Raw genomic sequence first — 22,880 nt, 5'->3', positions numbered from 1 at the left:
TTAATGTGATGTTTTGCTATAAATCCTAAATAATTTGTATCAATTTTATGATTTTTTAAATCAACAATACACACAAAATTAAAATCAGATACAATCCATTAAAATTTAATTTGAATACACCTCCTTAGATTTTAATCGACTAAAATAACAAAACAAATCAACAATAATAATACAGCCGTAATACTGGTATTGTGTTTTGGTGGGGTGAAATGATTTGAAAAGAAAAGAAATTTGAATGTTACGCATAATTGTTTATAAATTTTATTATTCCTTCCTTCGTTGTATTCTTTACATCTCAGGTTAGATATCACATCCCAATTTGAGAAAGAATATTTCATTTCATCCTGTACCGATAATTTGAGAAAGAATATTTCATTTCATCCTGTACCGATAATTTGAGAAAGAATATTTCATTTCATCTTGTACCGATTTTTTCTCAAATCTTGTCATAACAATTTCTTTCTCACTCGTTTTTTTTGGAAAAAATTCCCTCCTATTTGTTTTATTTTCATTTATTTTTAATCTTTTTAATTTATTTCATTCTTCGTGAACAAACATAACATTAATTTCGGGAAACAATCGAACATTGTTCTACTGAGATTAAAAGCTCGGTTAGTGCTGATAAGTATGTGTGTTTTTGCGCCTGCATAAAGCGTTAGTACAAATACAAGTTCCCTTCCTATACAAATTGTGAAAATATAAATAATATAGAAAGTTCCCATTTCAACTTGTATAATTGATTAAAATTATTATCAATAACATAATAAATCAAACCAAACAACAATCAAGCATATGTGCTCAAAGATACATTTTTATATATTAACATATATAATAAATGCAAGAATATTCATTTACGTATATATTCAACGGTAAAAAATACTTTAGACAATTAAGATCTAAAACTTAAATATAAACATTTAGCAAAAAAAAATAAAATATATACACATGAGCATTTTTGAAAAGTTATATCATCTTAAAATTTTGAAGTCCAACTTTTTTTTCTTATTAGATATATAACATGATTATAAATCATGTATATATAATCATCTCAAATTTAAATATTTTATTAATGTATTCCTGTATTAACATGATCATCTATCATACATTGATACCAACAACTGAACAAAGAAATAATACAGGAAGCTAAGTTGGAGGGAGATGCGACAATTTCTAGATTGATGAGAAAAAATATCTAAAATTACGAAAAGAATATTAAATTAAATGTATAAATAATCGGCCCATCTCTCCTAAAATGTACATACCCTGGTTTGCAGAAGCAGAAGTACCGATTTAGCCTCACCCACCACTTCCCGCCTTAGCACTATAGCAGCAGCAGCAGCTTCCAAAGCAAAGCGGGGAATATATTGATTATCAGTACACCAATTTGGGTTTAACGAACTATAGATCAAAATGGGAGATTCTAGGGTTTATAGCGGTGCCGATCGCGCAGGCATCGTCTCTAAAATCCGTTTGGAGAATTTCATGTGTCACAGTAATCTCGAAATTCAATTGGGTGATTTTATCAATTTCGTCACCGGACAGAATGGGAGTATGCCTCTCTCTCTCTCTCTCTCTCCCCCTCCCTCCCTCCCTCCCTTTCTCCCTCTCCCTCTCTCCCCTCCATCCCTCTCCCCATCTCTCTCGCTGCCCCCTCTCTCCCTCCATTCCTCTCCCATCTCTCTCGCTGCCCCTCTCTCCCTCCTTCCCTCTCTTCTGCCTCTCCCCCTTTAGACATATATTTATATGTGCATTTGTGTCTATAATTGAGAAGTCAGGGTTTGTATGCTGCTTTCTTAATTAGCTGGTATAAATATGTGTTTATATCCAATTGCTTTACATCCTTAGCTAATCAGGATTCTTGTTTGTTGTGCATTCCCATGTAAGTAGCTAAGAAACTGAATGAATAAGCCAGAACAGAATCCGTGACCTCATCTTGCTAATTGGGTTTTTAATTTGATGTATGCAGGTGGGAAAAGTGCTATACTTACTGCATTATGTGTTGCATTTGGTTGTCGGGCGAGAGGAACACAGAGGGCCGCGAGTCTTAAGGATTTTATAAAGACCGGTTGTAGGTAAGAGTTCTTTATAATTCTAGTATCCTTTTTGTAACTGTACATTGAGTTGATAGCGATGAGGTGATGACTAATTTATAGTGGATTTTTTTTAAAAACCCAAATAAATTTCAATATGTGCTCGCCATATTTGTATTCAAAACAAAATTTTAACATAAAAGAACCAAAGTTTCGTAATTTCGGTTGGAAAATAGGTCTTACTTGATCCTGGAAATGGTCTGACGTAGAGTGGAAATTATGATTTCCGTGAAGATTTTCTAGTTTTTCTGTGTTTGAGAATTCTGTCCTTATGAATTAGATGAATTAGAGTTATGGTATTCAATAGTAAGTTGTAAACAGAAAAAAAAAAATCAAAAAACTAATATTTTTTGCCTCTAATAAAACTCGAAGGAGCTGAAAATGAGACCTATTGTATTTTGTTCAGATATGATTAAATTTTTTGACAATATATAGGTAAGAATCCTACAACGAATATAAGTAGCTCTTTTACCTCCCTTCTTTAATTGAAATCTTCTATTTTATGGGCAACTTTGGCTATTATTCTACATAGACACTTTGCTAATTTATAATGACAGCAAGTCGGGTCAGTGACTTTTTATTGCGTCCAGCAACCATTGACTTTACGTTTTGGGCTCTATAGTTCGTGCTCAATTTGTGGACCAGCTTACATCATACTGATTAACATGTGGCCTCTACTTATTGTTGTATATTTTGATCAGTTGGATTTATAATATGAGACTTCTTTTATGTTTTTGCATTTCTGGTACTCAGTCCAATTTACAAAGAGAGCCCATTCTTTACACTAGACAGTTATTAATAGCATAAAATCATTTTGGTAATATTTAAACTTTTAGTGGATAAAGAGCTATACAGTTAGCTTTGGAACAGTGAGAAGTAGTGATGTTACTTCAATTGATGTCATTGGAAATCCACATCAGTTAATTTAAGTCTTAAAAAGGTGTGATATGTCATATGACCTTAAAATTTAATTTTTTATTCGCATCCTTTTTAGTGGAATCATTGTAGTGCCTACTTAGCCGACGCATTCAAGTTCCATTCCCGTTTCTGATATGCTCTTATGTATGTTTGTAGTTATGCCTTGGTTCAGGTGGAATTAAAAAACGAAGGGGAGGATGCCTTTAAGCCAGAAACTTATGGCGACAGCATTGTTATAGAGCGCAGGATTTCTGAATCAACAAGTTCAACTATTCTAAAGGATCACCAAGGTTTTAACTTTGTCTAATATTTGTGTTTTCTTCCTGAAGCTTGTTATTCATATTGTGATGTGTTATGAGGTTTTTAGTTGAAAGTGACCTACTGGACTATGACCCGAGCTTATTATGAATAACCTATTTTTCTAAACTACCAGCCCCACATAGAAAACGTAGTGATAAATATATATATTATTCATCTTTACACTAAACAAATATAAACTAATTACTAACATATATATATATATATATATATATATATATATATATATATATATATAGAGTCATGCTCCAGTGAGAACCGATCTTATGGTGAGATATGAGATATAATCTCAGCCACTCATTTAAATACATTATATTCATCTTTCACCATTCATTTAATATTTTAATATTTCACCATCTTCTAATTCAACTACCTATCACCTTCAACCACCGCTGACCACCACCACCAGCTCCGGCGACCACCAGAACATCACTGCCGGCAAACATAAAATCACCACCGCAAAACATAAAATCACCACCAGAAAATAATAAATCACCGCCAGAAAATCAAAAATCAACTCCAGAGAATTAAAATCACCACACCACCACCAGCTACGAACCACCACCGCCACCCCCAAATCCGAAAAATCACCAAATACAAAACAAAGTCACCATCGGAAAAAATAAAAAAAACAATAGAAAATCATCATTTCCAATTCATCAGCTTCCCGACTGTCTCTCTCAACCTCCTCTCTCTCTCTCTACATCCACACGCTCTCTCTCTCATTCACTACATCCAACCTCTATTTCTGCCCCATATCCATCATTAACTCCGACCATAACAAATATTACTATATTTTATAAAGCACCACAAACAAACACCATCAACAATATGAAATCACCACCGTAAAAACAAAAATCACCGAACCTCCACCAATACCATCTCTAGATCGGAGTATTGAAATCGGAGGTGATGTGGATCGGTGATGAATAGAGAAGAAAATGGAAGAATAAGGACGGGGCTTTTAGAGGGGGGGAAGCAGTCGTGTTTCTGGCGAGAGAGATGGAGAGGGAGAGGGAGAGAGAGAGATCTGTGTTTTTTGTGTTCGTGGCTGGAGACGAGGTCGCCGCCTCGACTACGACGACGTTGTAGCAGATCTGGCGGTTGCGTCGCAGCAGCAACAATGGGTAGTAGCGGATGGCAGTATAGGGTGGAGGTGGGCAGTGGATAGTTGCCAGTGGGGGGTGGGAGGGAAGAGGGAGAGTGTAATAAAAGAAAATGTTAAAATATAAATGTGTGATTGTGATTTGATTTAGGGATAAAAATGTGGGGCTGAGATTAGATCTCATATCTCACATCAGTTGGGGTTCTCATTTGAGCACTTGCCTATATATATATATATATATATATATATATATATAATATGTGTGTATGTATATAGGGTCCTACACTACAAACCCTTCTCAAACTAAAAACTACAAACTGAAATGAAAATTTCTTTAAATCACATCGAAACATAGCACATATGGTATAAAAATCGATCGTTGGGTGATGAAGAAAAATTTAGTGAAGTCGGATTCAAAAAAAGTTCACCGATTGACGGGAAAATTTAAACCGAAAATTGAGGATTCTGCGGAATCATGTATGGGAGGGTGCATGTTTATTGTGTGGTGAATTCTAGGGGGGCATTAGATTAATTGATCTGATGGCTGAGATTGGTTTGTAGTTTTTAGTTTATTTTTAGTTTGTATTTGAACACTTGCCTATATATATATATATATAGACACACACACACACACACACAGATAGACACACATATACCAGTTCTTTATTTTCTTTCCGCATTACATTTGACCATGTTTTACTTTGTAAAAGTTGTGGCATTAAGGCATTAAACTGATAATGCTCTCCCTTATTTATGTTCTTCTCATTCAGCATCATAAAGTTTCAGATTAGCAATCGTCATAATATTGTTTATAGTTTTATATGGTAAATTTTTGTTAGCATCTGCACATTAGAAGCTTTAATTGGCATGAAAGGTGGTATATTTGCTCATGCTCATCAGAAGTTATTATGGAGATCTATTTTACATATTGGCATGAAGATGCTGATATGAGCACTATCTTCAGAATTGTGAAATTGAATTGCAAGACTAGGTATGCAATGAAAGTATGGAATTCCTAACTTGCTTTAACAGGGGGTCTATTCTTCAATCCGCAACAACCTATGTTGCATTTTATAATCTGTTACACAAATACCAACTTAATGTATTTCCCTCCCATTTCATCCTCCTAATTAATTTAATTACTCTCTCTCTCTCTCTCTGCATTCCTTTGTTATATTGGAAGACAAATGTTTCTTTTGGTTGAACTAGTTAAGGAGAATATTTTCTCTATCACGTAGGTATTGGTATTGATTTCCTAACCTTCATTGTTTCCAATTCATTAACAGGAAAAAGGGTGGCCAGTCGAAAAGAAGACCTTGTGGATATCGTTGAACATTTCAATGTGAGTAATCGGTTATGATTTATGAGTTATGACAATTAATCATCACTACCACTGTGATTCTGTCTTGATGTTGTCAGGTACTTTGAAATGAGTTAAAATGTAACACTTGATTATCTGCTCCAGTAAAAAGCTAATCTGATTTTAAAAGATAAATGACAGTTATTAACCATATAGTTAATGGGTATCTTAAAAAACCAGAAAACTATATACATTAGCTTGCAGTAGCTACTGTCAAAATAAAATTTCATTGTTTCAATCAAATTAAATTTCGTGGAACTGACATATATATCAAGAACAGACTCACGATTTACTTCAAAATGTCAAAAGTTTGAAAGCAAACTATTTTCAGAGTGTTGATTTTCTAGAATCTGTATATTTTTTGGCATTCTGACGTAGTATCTACCTGCAATCTACTGTGCTTTACCTCAAGCAGATTGATGTCGAGAATCCGTGTGTGATAATGAGTCAAGATAAAAGTAGAGAATTTTTACATTCTGGAAACGCGAAGGATAAATTTAAGGTGAGAAAATTACAATTTGACTTGCAATTTCTTCAATTTTATCGCTCGTCACTAATGACCTCTTTGGTTTTCTGACATTATGAATTCAGTTTTTCTTCAAGGCAACATTGCTACATCATGTGGCTGATCTATTAAAAAGTATTGAAAAACAACTGATTGGTGCACAAGAGCTAGTTGGAAATTTGGAAAGTTCAATCAGCCCCATACTGAAGGAACTTAGTGAGTTGCAAGGAAAGATTAAAAGCATGGAACAAGTCGAAGAAATTTCTCAAAGGGCACAGCTGTTAAAGAAGAAACTTGCCTGGGCCCATGTATATGACATTGATGATCAAATCCAGCAACAAGATGCAAGGATTGAAAAACTTAAAGGTCGGATACCTTATTGTCAAGACCTAATTGAACGACAAACTGTAAGTAACAATCTTTTGTACATATTATTTTAATATGCTATGAAATTGATGAATGAATTAATTACAGAAATTACGCACATTAGCAGTGAAACTGTTCATTTACTCTTTTTTTTTTTAAACTTACATTCTTGCTTGCAATGAGTGTCAGGTCATGCGGTTGTTACCACCTTGATAATGAACACGCACAAGAATATTCTCTCTTACTATAATTCGTAATGAAAATCTGATTAGGGAAAAACCCCGTGGATCAGTATCAGAATACACATAAGAGATGCTATGCTCCTTTAAATAGCATCAAGAAAGATAAATACTTTGCAACTTAACAAAAAATAAATTATTAAATAAGTACTTTGTAGGACTGTCATTTCTAATCATGTGCATCATGTGTACTGTCGAAGTTCTGACTCCTGCATTTCCTTTCTTTCTTAACTTTTAATCTTAAATTCAGTTGCAAGAAACTGAAACACTGAAGAATACAATACCTGAATGCCTTAAACTGAGAAAATTGTATTCTTCTTGTTGCCATTTTAGTAAGGAACATGTGGCATTATCATATTTCATATATCAGATGCTTAAGAATCACAGTATGTTTCATAATAGGTAAACAACAAGAAGTTAAATCTGCTTATCCTTTTTGTTAACCTATATGATCAGATCGATGGTTCCCTATATGGCAGGTCAAGATTGAGGGTTTGGAAGATCGCTTGGCCAAAAAGAAAGCTCAAATTGCTATTCTGATGGAAAGGACATCAGAGGTCAGAAAGATGAAGGAAGAATTGCAACAAAAGCGATCAGAGGTACTGATAAATATGAATGCTAATGTGTGCATATGAATCAAAAGTTGTATACACTTCTCTTTTATAATAATATTACAAATTGTGATGTCGAGCTCGTGAACATCTTACATTGTAACGCTGAGCTCATGAAACAAGTTGAGGCTGCAGATGGTCTATAAACTTGTATACTATACAAGCTGAGTTTGAGTGGATAATCTTGGCATGATCTCATTATATTTTTATTGCTCTGTTCATAAAATGCTAACAGAGTTCATCTTGATTTCAAATTTTCCACATCTACAACTTAGAAGGCTCTGTCTTGAATCTCACACACTTGCTCATTAAATAGGCACATGGACCTTGTTATGTTATTAACCTTTGGTTGTATGAATAATGACTTCAAGCATGAATGTTGGTCATTAATAAATATTTTCTGGCTTTTTTAATGTAAGTCTGTAACAGTATGTTACATAAATGAGGTAGATTTTTTACTGAAGAACTTCCACTACTGTTGCTTTATCTCTTGCTATTGATTTTGTTTTTTTTTTTTGCCTTAGGCTACAAAAAAAAGGTCCGAGCTAGAAGAAGATTGTAGCCGTAGAGTTAACGAGATAAAAAGGATGATGAAGAAGGCACAAATGCTTGAGCAACAAATTCGTGATATAAATGACCAGGATGATAAGAATACACAGGTTTGTTCAGAGGCGGATTTACCTTGAGGCCCCAGGGGGCACAGGACCCCATATTAATCATTCTTATAACTTTTTTTTATATAGATATATGCATATATCTCATAAATATTACTTGAAGAGTGACTAATCCTCTACCATTTCCTTCTCCCTGTACACATGAATCCATACCAGAAGAGTCTCATCATAATAATAAGACATAAACTGCTTGTTTGTTAATGAGCAGGTGCATTTGATTTCATCTGCTTGCGTTAGTTTGTATGTTAAAATTTTTTGTGCCTTCTAACACAAAACTTCCTAGATCCGCCACTGGGTTTGTTTGTTCAGTATATTGTTCTCTTAGCTGTTTGGTTGTGTGGTCAACTTGGAACTATAATTCTGATCCTTGTTCATATTGCTTTTTGGTGTAGTTTTAAAGCTGTAGTAAGTTGTCATTAGTTTAATTTATCGATATTAGCAGTATTAGGCAATGTATGGAGGCCCTGTAACAAATGTTTTTTAGTACAAGGATGTAAACGATCACCTTTAGCAATTGGACCTTATTCTGACATTTTGCATGGAGGAATTGGATTTTAATAATAAGACCTGAGGTAGCTGTTAAAATCTATTGGACATAAGCATATTAGGATGAATAAAAATGTTGTGCACAGTTGTGCAATATGCGACACCTCATACATAATTATGTTTGCTTGAATAAAATTTCAAGTATGTGGCATAAATGGCATATCTTGGGCACAATACATGTAACAAATTATATTTCTATTCAGGAAAGGGAACCATGTGTTTGTAAGTAATTGCACACATAAGTTGGTGCCTGAGCTAGATTAGGATTATGGATGACAATATATAAATGTTTTTGTGGATGAAATAGTGTTACTCTATAGTAAAGTCTGAATTACTGTTCAGGTGCTGGTGCATGGCCGGAATCTTACATGTTAATAAATGGCTTCCATGATCCATGCACATTTAATTACTGCTTAGGAACACAACAGTAGTCGTTGCAGCACATCATTAGGAAGAATTGACCTTTTTGCTTTTACAAAATTTTAGGCTGAAGAACATGAGATGGAGGAAACCCTAAGTGGGCTTAGGCAGGAGGTTGAAGAAGCTGTTATGCAGTTTGAAAGGTTTTTTTTTTTTTAATGTGTATTCCAGAAATCTACCTTTGCACAGAATTTTTCATGTATTGTTGATTTCATATTAAAACAAGGTGCAATTGAATTGTATTTTCTTCTGATCTAGTGAAATGTAGTGCATATATATATATATATATATATATATATATATATATATATATATATATATGTTACATTTTGTATTATAGGCCCCGCACAAGTGTGTGTGTGTGTGTATATATATATTGATTTTTTTTGACTTTCCAGATGTAAAAAAGATGAGGAGTCTTTATCCAATAGCATAGCAGATGCAGATAATGATATTCGGAAACTCCAGTCCGCGGTATAAACATTCCTTTATAGTTGATTTTTTTAGGCCTGCATGTGGACACGCTTTATATTATTTAGCATGCCTGACTGATATTGGGTTTTTCTCTTCAGATTGATGATTTAATGAAGAAGGATCAACAAATCCGTTATACCATACGTGATCTCCGTTCGCACCAAACAAACAAGGTTTGGACTATATCTACTATTAGAATCTGCACTCTTTAGAATGAAGATATGTTCACTGCTACAAGCTAAATGCCTATCTTGCTTGTTTGCCAGGTAACGGCTTTTGGAGGTGATAGAGTAACTAACCTTTTAAGGGCAATAGAGAGACATCACCACCGATTTGGAAGGCCGCCAATCGGTCCGATAGGGGTCCACCTGGTTAGTGACTGATATAGTTGTTTTTGCATTTGCGCCTTATGTGAATGTTAAAATCAAATATTCCGAAAGGTTGAAAAGAAAGTTCAATGGAAGTAGAATTTATCACTCTATTACTCCATCTATCAATTTAGCAGTGAATTATATCAAGCTATTATACATGCAATGACAGAAACAATACGATGCGATAAAGTAAACGAGACACAAGACGTTTTAGCCAGATTTGACCCCTAGTTATGGTCTACATCCTGGTCTTTTATCAACTTGGTAAGAGAACATATAATTACAGAAGAATTCAACAATTACAGAATAAGAATATATCTCCTGTTAACCTAGTCACTGAAAGTAGCTTGTTGTAATCCCTTGTAACTTGAGCCGACTGTAATTAGCTCGACACTGACTTCCCCTTGCAATCCGTTCATTGAACCTCTGAATTTCTTGAGCTCCACTCCTTGAATTCCTTCGTTCGTTGAACCCTTTGCAATCTAGAACCAATGCCAATACTCTACCCGCTCCTCTGTTCTATATCAGAATCCTTGATCACCTTCAGTAACTCTCAAAAAATAATCTTTTAAATACAAAGAGAAGAATGGTTACAACTCAATCTATATTCTCTAAAGACAATTTTTAAATCCTTGATCACTTTCAATAACTCTAAAAAATTATCTTTTAAATACAAATAGAAGAATGGTTACAACTAAATCTACAGTCTCTAAAGACAATATGTAAACTGTAAACACTAAAGCTTGTTTAGAGAAATTGTATGATTTTCAAATCTGTGAGTTGTTATCTTTTTGATAAACCTTCAACCGTTTATATACTAGCACATACAACGGCTCAAATTTGAGTTTATAAATAGAAATGTTATTCTGAACGTTAAACTCAAATTAGAATGCACAAGTATAGGAGACATGGTTGAGGAAAATCGTTTACAAGAATACTCCTATAAATATGGAATATGATAGAGATAGTTGAGATGTTTTAAAAGAGTTTGAATCAGTCTCTACTATATCCTATATATTAGGAAATATGTTTTTGTATTAATTCAGTGAGCTTGAACGTATACTATAATATATTTATCAGAGAATTAACAATTTAGAAACTCTAACCATGTAGATAACTCGTTATATTCTGGGTAGACTTCGATTTTTGTTAGGACTCTGTAACAACAGGCTGTTTTTTATATAATAGCTTACTGTGATAATGATCAATATATTTCGTGCAAAACTGAGTTAGAACGAGATTAATGGCAGGCTACTATTAATATAATCAATACTGTTAAGTTACAATAATAAAGTGGCTTGCTATTAAGTGTGATCCTCAAAACTTGGGATTTATATAAACCTAGTGACAGAACACATAATCCAGTGAAGGAGGATCTATGAGACTTAGGAGTGAGTTTGTCCCGGTTCAGGTCCGGCCTTGCTCTCTCTCTCTCTCTCTCTCTCTGAATTTTGGTTCGGTTCCGCCGTTCCGGTTACTTCCATCAGTAACTGTTAGAACTGAGAATCAGACAAATATATATAATATTAATATTATATTATATGATATATGATATTATTTAATTGTCTACTCACGTACTATGATACAATTTTGTTGTTGTTAATATGTTGCTTTTTTAGTTTCTACAATGCAGTTGAACACAAGATCTTAGTAGTTAATACTTTATTACAAACAGTATCTGTCAAATTAAATGAATTTGGAGTAGAAAAAATATTGTCAAAATAAAAAACTTTAAAATGAAATATAAAAGCTCGGCACTTTTGGTTTGGAACTGGACACCTCGGTTCTTTCACAAAATAGTTCTGGTTCTGTTCTTGAAATTTTACTCTTTCGATTCTCGTTTAGTTCTATTCGGTTCGGTTCGGGTTGAAACCGTTGCTCACCCCTGATTGAGACCGATTTATCCAATATATATGTTTGATTAATGTTGGTCCACCCAAATAAATTTTTTGGGGAAAAGGCTTACTGATCATGTTAGAATCTATGCATGCATGCAGGTCCGCTAAGTGTTTAAATCATTAGTTTCTGGTTTTAATATCCATCTTTGCTTGATATGAATTTTTCACTAGGTATTTTCTGTGATCTATTTGGAAATAATATGGTATGGTGTTTTTGTTCGAATGAAAAATATCTTTATCTTTTGTTTGTTGATTAGTAATCTTTCTGAGGATGATAAATTGATGACTGCAATTTGCATTTTACATTTCTAGTTACAGTTCAAAGGAATTTAAGTGGTTCTGTTTTCATTGGTGATGATATTAATAAATAATTGACTTAAATGTAGTATGGATTCTTGTATTCACTACACCATTAGTTTTAAAAAGAGAACACATGGGTTCACTTGCTCTGAAGAGCCTTGCCATCATATAAATTAAAAGTATTCAAGGGCGATGTGTTTGTTAGTTGCTCACTTGAGGTGATAAATGGCAGAAATTGGTGGGTGGTGATAAGTGGGCTTATGCCGTAGAAAATGCAGTAGGAAGGTTGTTGAACGCTTTTATCGTGAATGATCATAAAGACAATCTTGTTCTGAGAGCCTGTGCAAGGGAAGCCAATTACAATCACCTCCAGATCATTATTTATGATTTCTCCAGACCAAGGTAGTTTAACTAAAATAGTGTTCTTATAAGCTTACTTCTATTCTTGGGTGATTATGCTAACTGTGTGCTTTATCTATTTTAGGCTGAATATTCCAGATCACCTGCTTCCTCAGATAAATCATCCTACTACAATATCTGTTTTACGTTCAGAGAATGCTACTGTGATGAATGTCCTAATTGATGTGGTAAATGGTGTTTTAACCTGTTTATCCCCTATTTGTTGCTCCAAGTTTTTTTTATAGTGCAGCAATCATTTCAGACTATAATGTCACTTGTATCCATCTCAAAATCAAATGAAAGAATCATATAAACTTCTCTCTGCCTTGGCTCTGTAGATCAAGTAGAACTTTTATTTTGGTACTTTATATTTTTTTAATCATTTGTATGCCTTTCAAAACAAGAAATTTGCGATTTAACCTTGGCAATCCTTCATGTTGTTCTGGGTTTCAAATGACCATGACTTAATTAAAATTCCAAAACAGACAATCTTACTAGTGCTAATTCATACATTTTACATGTAAATTAAGTCACATCATGTTTGAACACGAGTAGACTTTCAATCAAAAGTAGGTGGTCTACTTTGAATGACAGGAGTGTTCGATTTGTGACCTTCACATTTTAGAATTTAAGTATCGTCACTGCTAATCCTTTCTGTATCTGCAGGGTCATGCTGAAAGACAAGTTCTTGTTAGTGATTACAGTGTGGGTAAATCTGTTGCTTTCGACAGAAATATTCAGAATTTGAAGGAGGTTTACACTTTAGAGGGCTATAAAATGTAAGATATTGTGCTAATTTAGTCGTGTCCAACTTTCCTGTGCATCAAATAGATATTACTTAGTAATTTTCAGAATATGCGTAGAACAGTGTTTGGAATACATCATATTTTATCTTGGAGAATTTATTATGCATATCCAAGTTTGAATATGTTTGTATGACAGAGCTGTAAACAATTTAGTTTACGGTAAAATCATGCAAGTCTCAATGTCTCAAATTTTGAATCTCTGTCTTAATGTCTATTATATAATCCTCTGATTAGTTATATAACACATATGACACATAAAATGTTAATTTGTTAGTACATTAATGTGTCTTCAATTGACTACCTTTAGATTATTCATCTAGTCGTACGTTGCAGCAGCTCTGCTTGTTGTCATTTAGATTTGAGTTGAAGAGTGTGAAGTCATATTCTCCTGTTTGAATTTGTTTTTGCAAGATTAAGTTTACTCTGGACAAATTGAGTCATGCTCGCACACGAAACAGAGATTCCAGATTCAATATAATTTCAAATTTCTGGGACATGGACTTGTTTGTGGTCAATTTTTTGACATTCGACACAGATCTTGCTTTTTAGGTTTTAGGCACGTTTTTCCATCACGTAACTTGAGGGTATGGAAATGATGTTTGATGGCATATGTTTGTGTGTGTGTGTGTGTACACTAGCCTATAACCCGTGCGTTGCACGGGTATATTTTAATAGTTAATAAATTTTTATGTGTTTAAATTATTTATTTATTTTAATATGTTGTAAAATATACAAAACTCAATATAACGTTTTTTATCAATTTGATTTAAGTGATCTAACGGTTATAGTGCACTATACCGGACTATAAACCAATGACCAAATTTTTGCATGTTTAGCTTTAATAATCGTTTCCTTTCCTAAAAAGCATGTCATTAAAAAAGGAAATTTGAATTTTAATGTTTAGCTTTAATATGCTTGAGGAATTTGCTTTATATAATATAAAGATATCTTTTGTTATTACGTAATCTTAACCGTTTATCAGACAATAAATCTAGCAGCTCGTATTTATTTTATGGTACTATTCCAAACAATTAAATTATCCTCCTTACGCTTATTATATATAAGGATATAATAGTATAGATTTTTATTCAATAAATGCACATCAAATTTAGTTGGTTTTTTTAGTTATAAATACGTAGATTTTTATTTTGAAATTAATCACTTACTTGTAATGTCACAATTCTTTTGCAACTACAGATTTTACTAAAAGTGTCCCTCACTTGCTCCTATTTTTATGTGGTAAATAAATAGTTTTATTGTTCATATAGCAATGTTTTTCTATGGCTGATAAATGACAATTAACTTAGAGGATCTTGTGGATTAGCTGTTGCACTGATTCAAATAAGTTTCAGCTTTGACTTCATTACTTGCAATATTGTTTTAGCTACTATTGCAATTAATAATGAATCATGTTTAGGTTCTCCCGTCGTTCAGCCCAGACTACTCTCCCACCAAATAGGAATGTACGAACAGGCCGCTTATGTAGTTCTTTCGATGATCAGATTAAAAATCTTGAAAATGATGCGTCACATATACAAGAGGAAGTTCGACAAGCAAGGGAAAAGAGAAAGCGCTTGGAGGATGGGCATCATAATCTTCGAGATGAATTTCAACTTGCAAAGGTGAAATCTTCATAACATTCTTATTTTGTTTCTGTAGGGTGGGATTATTATTAGTATAGCCATTTTCTTAAAATCTAAGTCATCATTCACACTTATAATGTGAGAGGCACTAGGAATTGGAAAATATGTTTGTTGATTATATAGTGAAGGACAACTTAAGCTGGCTTATAGAAAATAGACTATAAGTAACTTGGTATATTCTCCTCAATATATTATTTTACGAATTCTGTGAATTATGTATCATGAATTACTGTGCTAGTTTCTAATTGATAAGCAATCCTTTTTGGTGAACCATTGACATAGTAGTCAAATGGAATATTTTTCCCACTATTATTCCTAAAACTAAGGTGAGGTAAATATTAGCTAGTAGTGACATATTAAAGTTGATATGTCCAATATGAGAATGTTAAATATGATTTTATATGTCAGGGCATAGTCAAAATCCATTAAAGTTATATTGGTTTGGATTTAGATGTGTAAACCTTTAAAGGACGGCCTTTTTGTTTTTCTTTCTCCATATAGTTCATAAAAGTTTAATAAATTTTTAAGTTAATTCTGATTTGTACAATTTTTCTATTTCATATTTACAATCATGGATGTGCTGGTTTGATGATCAGTATTTTTCTTTATGTTTAGAGGCGGCGTACTGATGTAGAAGGCATCCTGAGGTCAAAGAAATTTGCTTTGCAAGACACAGAGAAGTCATATGCATTAGAATCTAGTTCTCGACCAACATCTAATGTTGATGAGCTTTATCAGGAGTTATCTGTTTGTTCCTTTTTCTCTTTAACTTCCTTTCTATTTGTCTTCAGGTTTTTTGTTGACTTCTGTTCACATGTCTTTTTTGTTTATGAATTCTATCCAGCTTGCTAAAAAGGAGATTCAAGAAAGAGAAAGTAAGTTGGAAGAGATTCAAGTTAGTGCGGCTGAAGCAAAAATCAAAGCCAGTGAACTAAAAGCATCATTTGAAAATCTCTGTGGTATGTATATCTGTTCTCTATTGAAGCATATGTGTTTGTGTGTGTGTGTACAACTTCTATGTCGATTACAGATTTTTCTTTGCCCATATAATAGAATCAGCAAAAGCAGAGATTCATGCTTTTGAGAAGGAAGAACAGGACATGATGCAGATTGAAGAAGATCTGCATGGTGCAAAAGCGGTCTGTCTCATTCTTTACTCGTATTGATGCTATCTTTGATTCTATGTCACTTCCTGAATTGTGCAATCTTAATCTTACTCTTCTCTAGGAAAGGAATCGGTTTGAACTTGCAAAGAATGAGAGGGTAATTCCAAATATCAAAGAGGCGGAATTAAGAAAAGAAGATCTTGAAAACAATCGCAAGGTACATCATTTAATGTGTTTGATAAGCATCTCATTACTTCCCTCCCGAAGCTTCCTGGGCTGGCATAACCCATATCATTCTTTCGTCGTGTCTTTTAATCATTTCCTAGGGTGCTATTGTATCACTTTTTTATCTTGTGTTTATTGCTTTCTTTTGTGATCTCATGCATCTGACGATCCTTCGTATACAGGATGAGATAGCTCTTTCTTTAGGCGAATATTCAGTACTTCATTTAAGGTTTAATGTATTTGCCTGTCATGACTTTATTTATGTGGTAAACTTGAAGGTGAACTACAAAAAGGCTTCTATCATTTGTCTGGAAAGTGAGATCCAGGCTTTAGGAGGGAATGATGGAAGCACTCCAGAACAACTAAGTGCACAATTGACTAGGCTTAATCAAAGACTGCAGCGTGAGAGCCAAAAGTATGGTAACCACTCAATTAGTTTGTGAATAAAATACCACACAAGTATAATATGCAGGAAATGTACTTTGCAGTTATCCAGAATCTATTGATGATCTTAGAATGATGCATGACAAGAAAGAGCGAAAGATTTTTAGAAAGCGGCAGACTTACAAAATGTTTCGTCAGAAACTACATGTAAGCAAAATATATCTATAATTACCAGTTACCACATTATAAGTTTTATTCATATATGTGACTACCACAAATCAAAGAGCAGACTTAGAAATGTTTCTTACCATCTTTACTGTTTTTGTTTGCTTAGAAGTAGTGACTACGAATGCAGCTCATAGAGTCGAATCTCTCTCTCTCTCTCTCTCTCTCTCTCTCTCTATATATATATATATATATATATATATATATATATATATAAATTATTTTTTTTGTTTGTTTATTTGTGTTTGTGTGTTTATTCTTGGAAGGTACTGGTCATCCTCTTGCTCCTGTTCTTCTGGATATACATGCGGCCATGCTCACAAAAATATTAATTTATCATTCCTTTTTAATGCGCTTAATTTCAGGCATGCCAGAAATCCTTAGAGTTGCGATATAGCAAGTTTCAGAGGAATGCAACACTTTTGAAGCGGCAGTTGACTTGGCAGTATGATATTTACGGATGATTATGATTCTTGTCAATTGTCATTCAGATTTCTCTTTAATTTGTCTTTTTTGTTTAATTTATATATCCAAAAAACTCCTTCAAGCTAATTATCTCGTTGTTGCGCAACAGATTTAACGGACATTTACGAAAGAAAGGGATCAGTGGCCAGATTAAAATTAGTTATGAAGATGAAACCCTCTCGATAGAGGTATTTGTTGTTGATGACGTGATTACTGGTTTCAGGTATTATTATTTAGGTTATTGGCCTGGAATTACACCTATAACTTTTTGTCAATGTACTTTCTTTCAGGTTAAGATGCCTCAAGATGCATCAAACAATACTGTTCGAGACACTAGAGGGCTTTCAGGTACACTATTGATATATTTAATTCAAAACATATGCTACTCGTATGTTTTATCAATTAGTTATCTGCACTTCAATCTCCAGACTCCGCCTGTTGTAAATATTCGAAAGTAAGTTTCATTCTTGTTGTTTGGTTAGGTGGTGAACGTTCTTTTTCTACGTTATGCTTTGCTCTGGCACTTCATGAAATGACAGAAGCTCCATTTCGTGCAATGGATGAATTTGATGTGTTTATGGTAGTTTCCATGGCTAAACTAATTTCTGTCATTTATTTATATAAAAACTTAATTGTTTGTTTTTATGTCATTCTTTCAGTTCTTTAACTAGCGAAATCAGTCCAAACAAAAATCATATTTCTTTTGTTTATCAGGATGCAGTTAGTAGAAAGATTAGTTTAGACACGCTCGTTGATTTTGCATTGGCACAAGGATCACAATGGATTTTTATCACCCCTCATGATATAAGGTAATCACTTATCAGCTATATACCTTCCTCATATGTTTATATGGACACCGTTGTTCTGCATGAAATCCTTATATGATTTATTATTCCAAGAACCAAGGCTTAAAGGTCACTAAATTTCTGCAAATGTAGCTAGCACTATATATCAGGTATTAAACTTTTAGCAGAGGAATGCGTCGTGGACCAAGATTAAATACTGTCTTCCATGTATGGAACTTCGGAAATATTTTGTTAAATATATGTTTGTCTGTTATAAGTAGTCAGTTCACCATCACATCTGGTTTGAAGAAACATCCTGCATCATTTTGATTAAAATGTGAGACCATTACCAAGACTTTCATGCAGGAAAGGGAAGATAGTAAAGGATAGTATTAATATTGTCCCATAAAAGATATTGTGTGAATTACATAATCTAAATTTTTTATTCAAAGAGAAAATTCGATTTATGGGAAGTACTGAACAAAGTTGTCTAGTTACTCAAAATTTAATAGATGTGCTGTGTTGTGGAAAACAGATGCGGCACCTAAAGTTATTTGAAGTGTAAAATCAATACTATGTGAATATCTTTTGTTTATGGTTGGTATTTGCAAATTTACACCAATATGTAACCCAGGGTCTCCTCTGTGTTCCTTTAAAGGTTTTGGAAACCAAGTTTTTAGAAAAAAATCATATTAGTTTTTGTCCTTTGGAGGTGTACTTGAGTTTCAGGATTATGAATACTGCATCAACTCACTAATAATTTAATCTATTTTGCACAGTGTGGTGGGGAATGAATTGTGCACGAGTACTTTTTGAATCTACTTGTCATCTAATATCTTGCATGAAATCTATATAAATATATTGATTTGTATGTATGTGTGTGTTTGTGTTTTGGATTTACCAGAACTTGGGAAGTCTGTCAGTTAGAACTTGTAGGCTGTAATATCATACATAAACTGTGAATCTAATTCTCATAATATTGTTTCAGCATGGTTAAACAAGATGAGAGGATTAAAAAACAGCAAATGGCGGCTCCTCGTTCGTAATTCTTCTAATTTCTGGAGTTTGAAGAATTGATGTAATTATATTGTTCTTTATTATGCCTGCATAGAGACATGAGACATCCGCTAACTAGTGGAATTGTTTGGTGGTGATTAAGATTTTGCTACCTTAAGTGAAATTTGTACATCTGATGGATTCTGTTCTTTTTGGAAACTGTGGCACAAATTGGTTAGCAGTCAGTTTGATGGTAGGAAGTGATAGTATATGTCTTGTTATGCGTGACAAGGGAGAAAGTATTTATTGTAAACCGCAAGTCGGTCTTCATCTCTTCTACCGAAAAGGTTTGATTGGTCACCATAAAGTTATTATTTACTACTAGCATTTTGGTGTGGTCTGCTTAATATTTATTAGATGGACGCCCGTGCTAGTCCGGATATGTTTCTTTTTGGGTTTGTTAAATTACAATCTTTTTTATAAAGGGAAAATAGTTTTTTTTGTCACTCAACTTATTATTTGTTTAGAAACCTACCACTGAACTATAATTTTTTTCTTTTTGTCACTAATGTTAGGTTTGGAATTTTTTTTGTCACTAACGTTAGGTTCGGATTTAAATCATTAACACTATGTTATTTTTTAGCATTATTAAAATATAGTGTTAGTCTGTAATATAATGGCGATCTGATATGTGTCTATATTTTTATATGTAGTGTCCTAGGTGGTTTACCTTGGAGGACGAGAGTTGGACACATATTTTGAGACTCCGAAAAATTTCAAAAATTATTTTATTTTATTTTTTCTAGAATAAAATTTAATGTTGGTTTTTTTTCCTTAAAAAAAACGTTAGATTTTTTTGTCACTAACGTTATGTTTTAATTTGATTATTAACAATATGTTATTTTTTTAGCATTATAAAAACATAGTGGTAGTCTTCAATATTATGGTGATATGATATGTGTCTATAACATTATATACAGTCATCTATATGTCCCCTAGCTAGTTTACCTTGAAGTACGAGAGTTTAACAAGCATTTTAAGAACGTAAAAAATTTAGTTTTATAAATTATTTTAGGACTCCACAAAAATATAGTATCACTTGACTTTACAGTTTTTTACCACTACTTGTCACGTATTTTAAGGTTCCCACTTTTTATAAATATAGTTCCATAAGTTAATTTTGAGATTTCCTTTCTGAGTAAAAAAATCCGTATTCTCGTCCTCCAAGATAAACTACCTAGGACACACATGGAGTACTACATATAAAGATATAGACACAGATCACCATTATATTGCAGACTACCGAAAAATATCGTTTCAATAGTCCGAAAAATAGAATAACATAGTGTTAATAATCAAATCCGAACCTAGGGTTAGTGACAAAAAAAAATCTGAACCTAACATTAGTGGCAAAAAAGAAAAAAATTATAGTTCAGTGGTAATAATCAAATCCGAACCTAGCGTTAGTGACAAAAAAAAAATCCGAACCTAACATTAGTGGCAAAAAAGAAAAAAAATTATAATTCAGTGGTAGGTTTCTAAACAAATAATAAGTTGGATGGCAAAAAAATTTATTTTCCCTTTTATAAATTTGTTTTGTGGATGTATTCTTTTAGATACTTTTTTACATTGTGAATTGTAAATTTACAAGTTGGGGCTAATAATGATTAGCAAATTGAAGCCGGACTTCAGTTATAATCTAATAAAGAGAATATTTTTAAAGAAGAGATAAATTGAACCCATTGTTTTAATATAATTTGTTAAAAAATTCGTTTCATATTTTTCTTAAAAATTAAGATCTACATTTCATGCATTATTTTAAAAAAATGTACAACCATTTTTTCATCTTATTTTCATGAATTGAATATTCATTTCTCCCTTTTACACTACTTTTTCTTCTTTTTAGATTTATTAATACAATAATAATAAATAATAAAAATAAAGATTGTTGTTAAAAGTGATAATGTTATTTTTAAGAAAGTTATCGTTATTGGAGTTACTCTAATAACAGTTATAAGACAATAATAGAATGCTAATTAGAGGAAAGAAATATCAATTAACCTCTTTTTTACAATAATATCATTATTCATGTTAATGATTGAGAATATCATTTTGATGATGCACATTTTCAAAATCGATATCACACGTAAAATAATTTTTTTTATATAAGATTGATATATATTGTCACGCAGTATAATTGTGATACTCGTTTTCAGAATAAGTATCTTTTTAAAATTTCATTTCTCATTATTATAGAGTTTTTTTTTATATAAAAAATCACATATTCATCTATACATATACCATCATCCATCAATACCACCGCTTATCATCTTTACCATCTTATGATCAATTATCTTTAATCGAGAAATTATAAATATCAAATATGAATAAATTGGGAATTGAATTTCGAAAGAAATATTAAGATAGTATTTATGTTCATTATTTTTAAAAAGATATTTTACACAAATATAAAAAAAATAATATTTTTATATTCTCTCTAGGTTAATCTAATCTAATTATATTATATACTTATATATAATAAGCATAAGGGAGATAATTTGGTCGCATGGTCCTGTGGTCCAAAAGCTTATCATCCGTTGGATCGTATATTGAACAAATAAGCACCGTTAGATTAGAACAAAATTAAATTCTGTTCTATAAGGAAACTGACATCTACTTGCATGTTTATAATTCCTTTTTTGAATTCAAAACAAATTATGTCTTTCATGTGTTTTTGGTTTTTTTTAATTCAAAATAAATATTTCCTACAAATTTTAATTGTGGAATCGTATAAATCACACCGTCACAAGATTATTTTTATCCATCGGATCGTATATTGAACAAATAAGCACCGTTGGATTAGAACAAAATTAACTTTTGTTCCATAAGACAACTGATATCTACTTGCATGTTTATAAATCCTTTTCTGAATCCAAAACAAATTCAGTATTTCACGTGTTTATGATTTTTTTGATCCAAAATAAATATTTTCTACCAATTTTATTTGTAAAATCATATAAATCGCACAGTCACAAAATTATTTTTACCTAATATATTTCAAAATTAATAAGCCCGATTTATGTGAGGAACAAATACAAAAAAATTACTTAATTCAAAACAAATTCTACCATCTTATTGCACGTTTATGATTCATCTTCTTAATTCAAAACAAATTGTGTTCATCAATTTTAATCTCGAACCATAAAAATTTTTAAAAAAATATTTAAATGACATTATAATAATTCTAATATAAAATATATTTATAAATATAATCTAATAGGAGTTGGTTTAAAATTTGATAGAAAGAATTTAATACTTTGGCATGATATATACAATTTTAATTTATTATTTATAAATTAATTTTTTCACACCATTTAAAATATATTTAAAAAGTTGATAAATAATTAAAAAGCTCCCGTGCCCTGCACGGGCTATAAGCTAGTACTTATATATAATAAGCGTAAGGGAGATAATTTGGTCGCATGGTCACATGGTCCAAAAGCTTATCATCCGTTGGATCGTATATTGAACAAATAAGTACCGTTAGATTAGAACAAAATTAACTCCTAATTCTATAAGGCAACTGATATCTAATTACATGTTTATAATTCCTTTTTTAAATCCAAAACAAATTCTGTCTTTCACATGTTT

At 32.3% G+C, this 22,880-nt stretch overlaps 1 protein-coding gene across 1 annotated transcript; it reads left to right on the top strand.

Annotated features, from left to right (window-relative positions):
* Positions 1–1,255: 1,255 nt before the first annotated feature.
* Positions 1,256–19,613, top strand: LOC108219311 (structural maintenance of chromosomes protein 6B). Its single transcript, XM_017392679.2, has 28 exons — positions 1,256–1,549; positions 1,967–2,072; positions 3,165–3,298; positions 5,718–5,773; positions 6,207–6,293; positions 6,383–6,703; positions 7,381–7,500; positions 8,037–8,171; positions 9,219–9,295; positions 9,551–9,626; positions 9,725–9,799; positions 9,893–9,997; positions 12,428–12,597; positions 12,680–12,782; positions 13,261–13,373; positions 14,818–15,022; positions 15,659–15,790; positions 15,888–16,002; positions 16,097–16,182; positions 16,271–16,366; positions 16,653–16,789; positions 16,863–16,965; positions 17,349–17,428; positions 17,558–17,636; positions 17,739–17,796; positions 17,931–18,028; positions 18,163–18,257; positions 19,222–19,613. Exons 1-28 carry the CDS (start codon positions 1,411–1,413, stop codon positions 19,277–19,279), a joined length of 3,159 nt encoding a protein of 1,052 aa, XP_017248168.1. The 5' UTR covers positions 1,256–1,410; the 3' UTR covers positions 19,280–19,613.
* The last annotated feature ends 3,267 nt before the right edge of the window (positions 19,614–22,880 follow it).

The sequence above is a fragment of the Daucus carota genome, chromosome 4 (assembly GCF_001625215.2).
Source record: "Daucus carota subsp. sativus chromosome 4, DH1 v3.0, whole genome shotgun sequence".
NCBI classification, from domain to species: domain Eukaryota; kingdom Viridiplantae; phylum Streptophyta; class Magnoliopsida; order Apiales; family Apiaceae; genus Daucus; species Daucus carota.
This window is presented reverse-complemented; position numbering and strand designations above follow the sequence as displayed.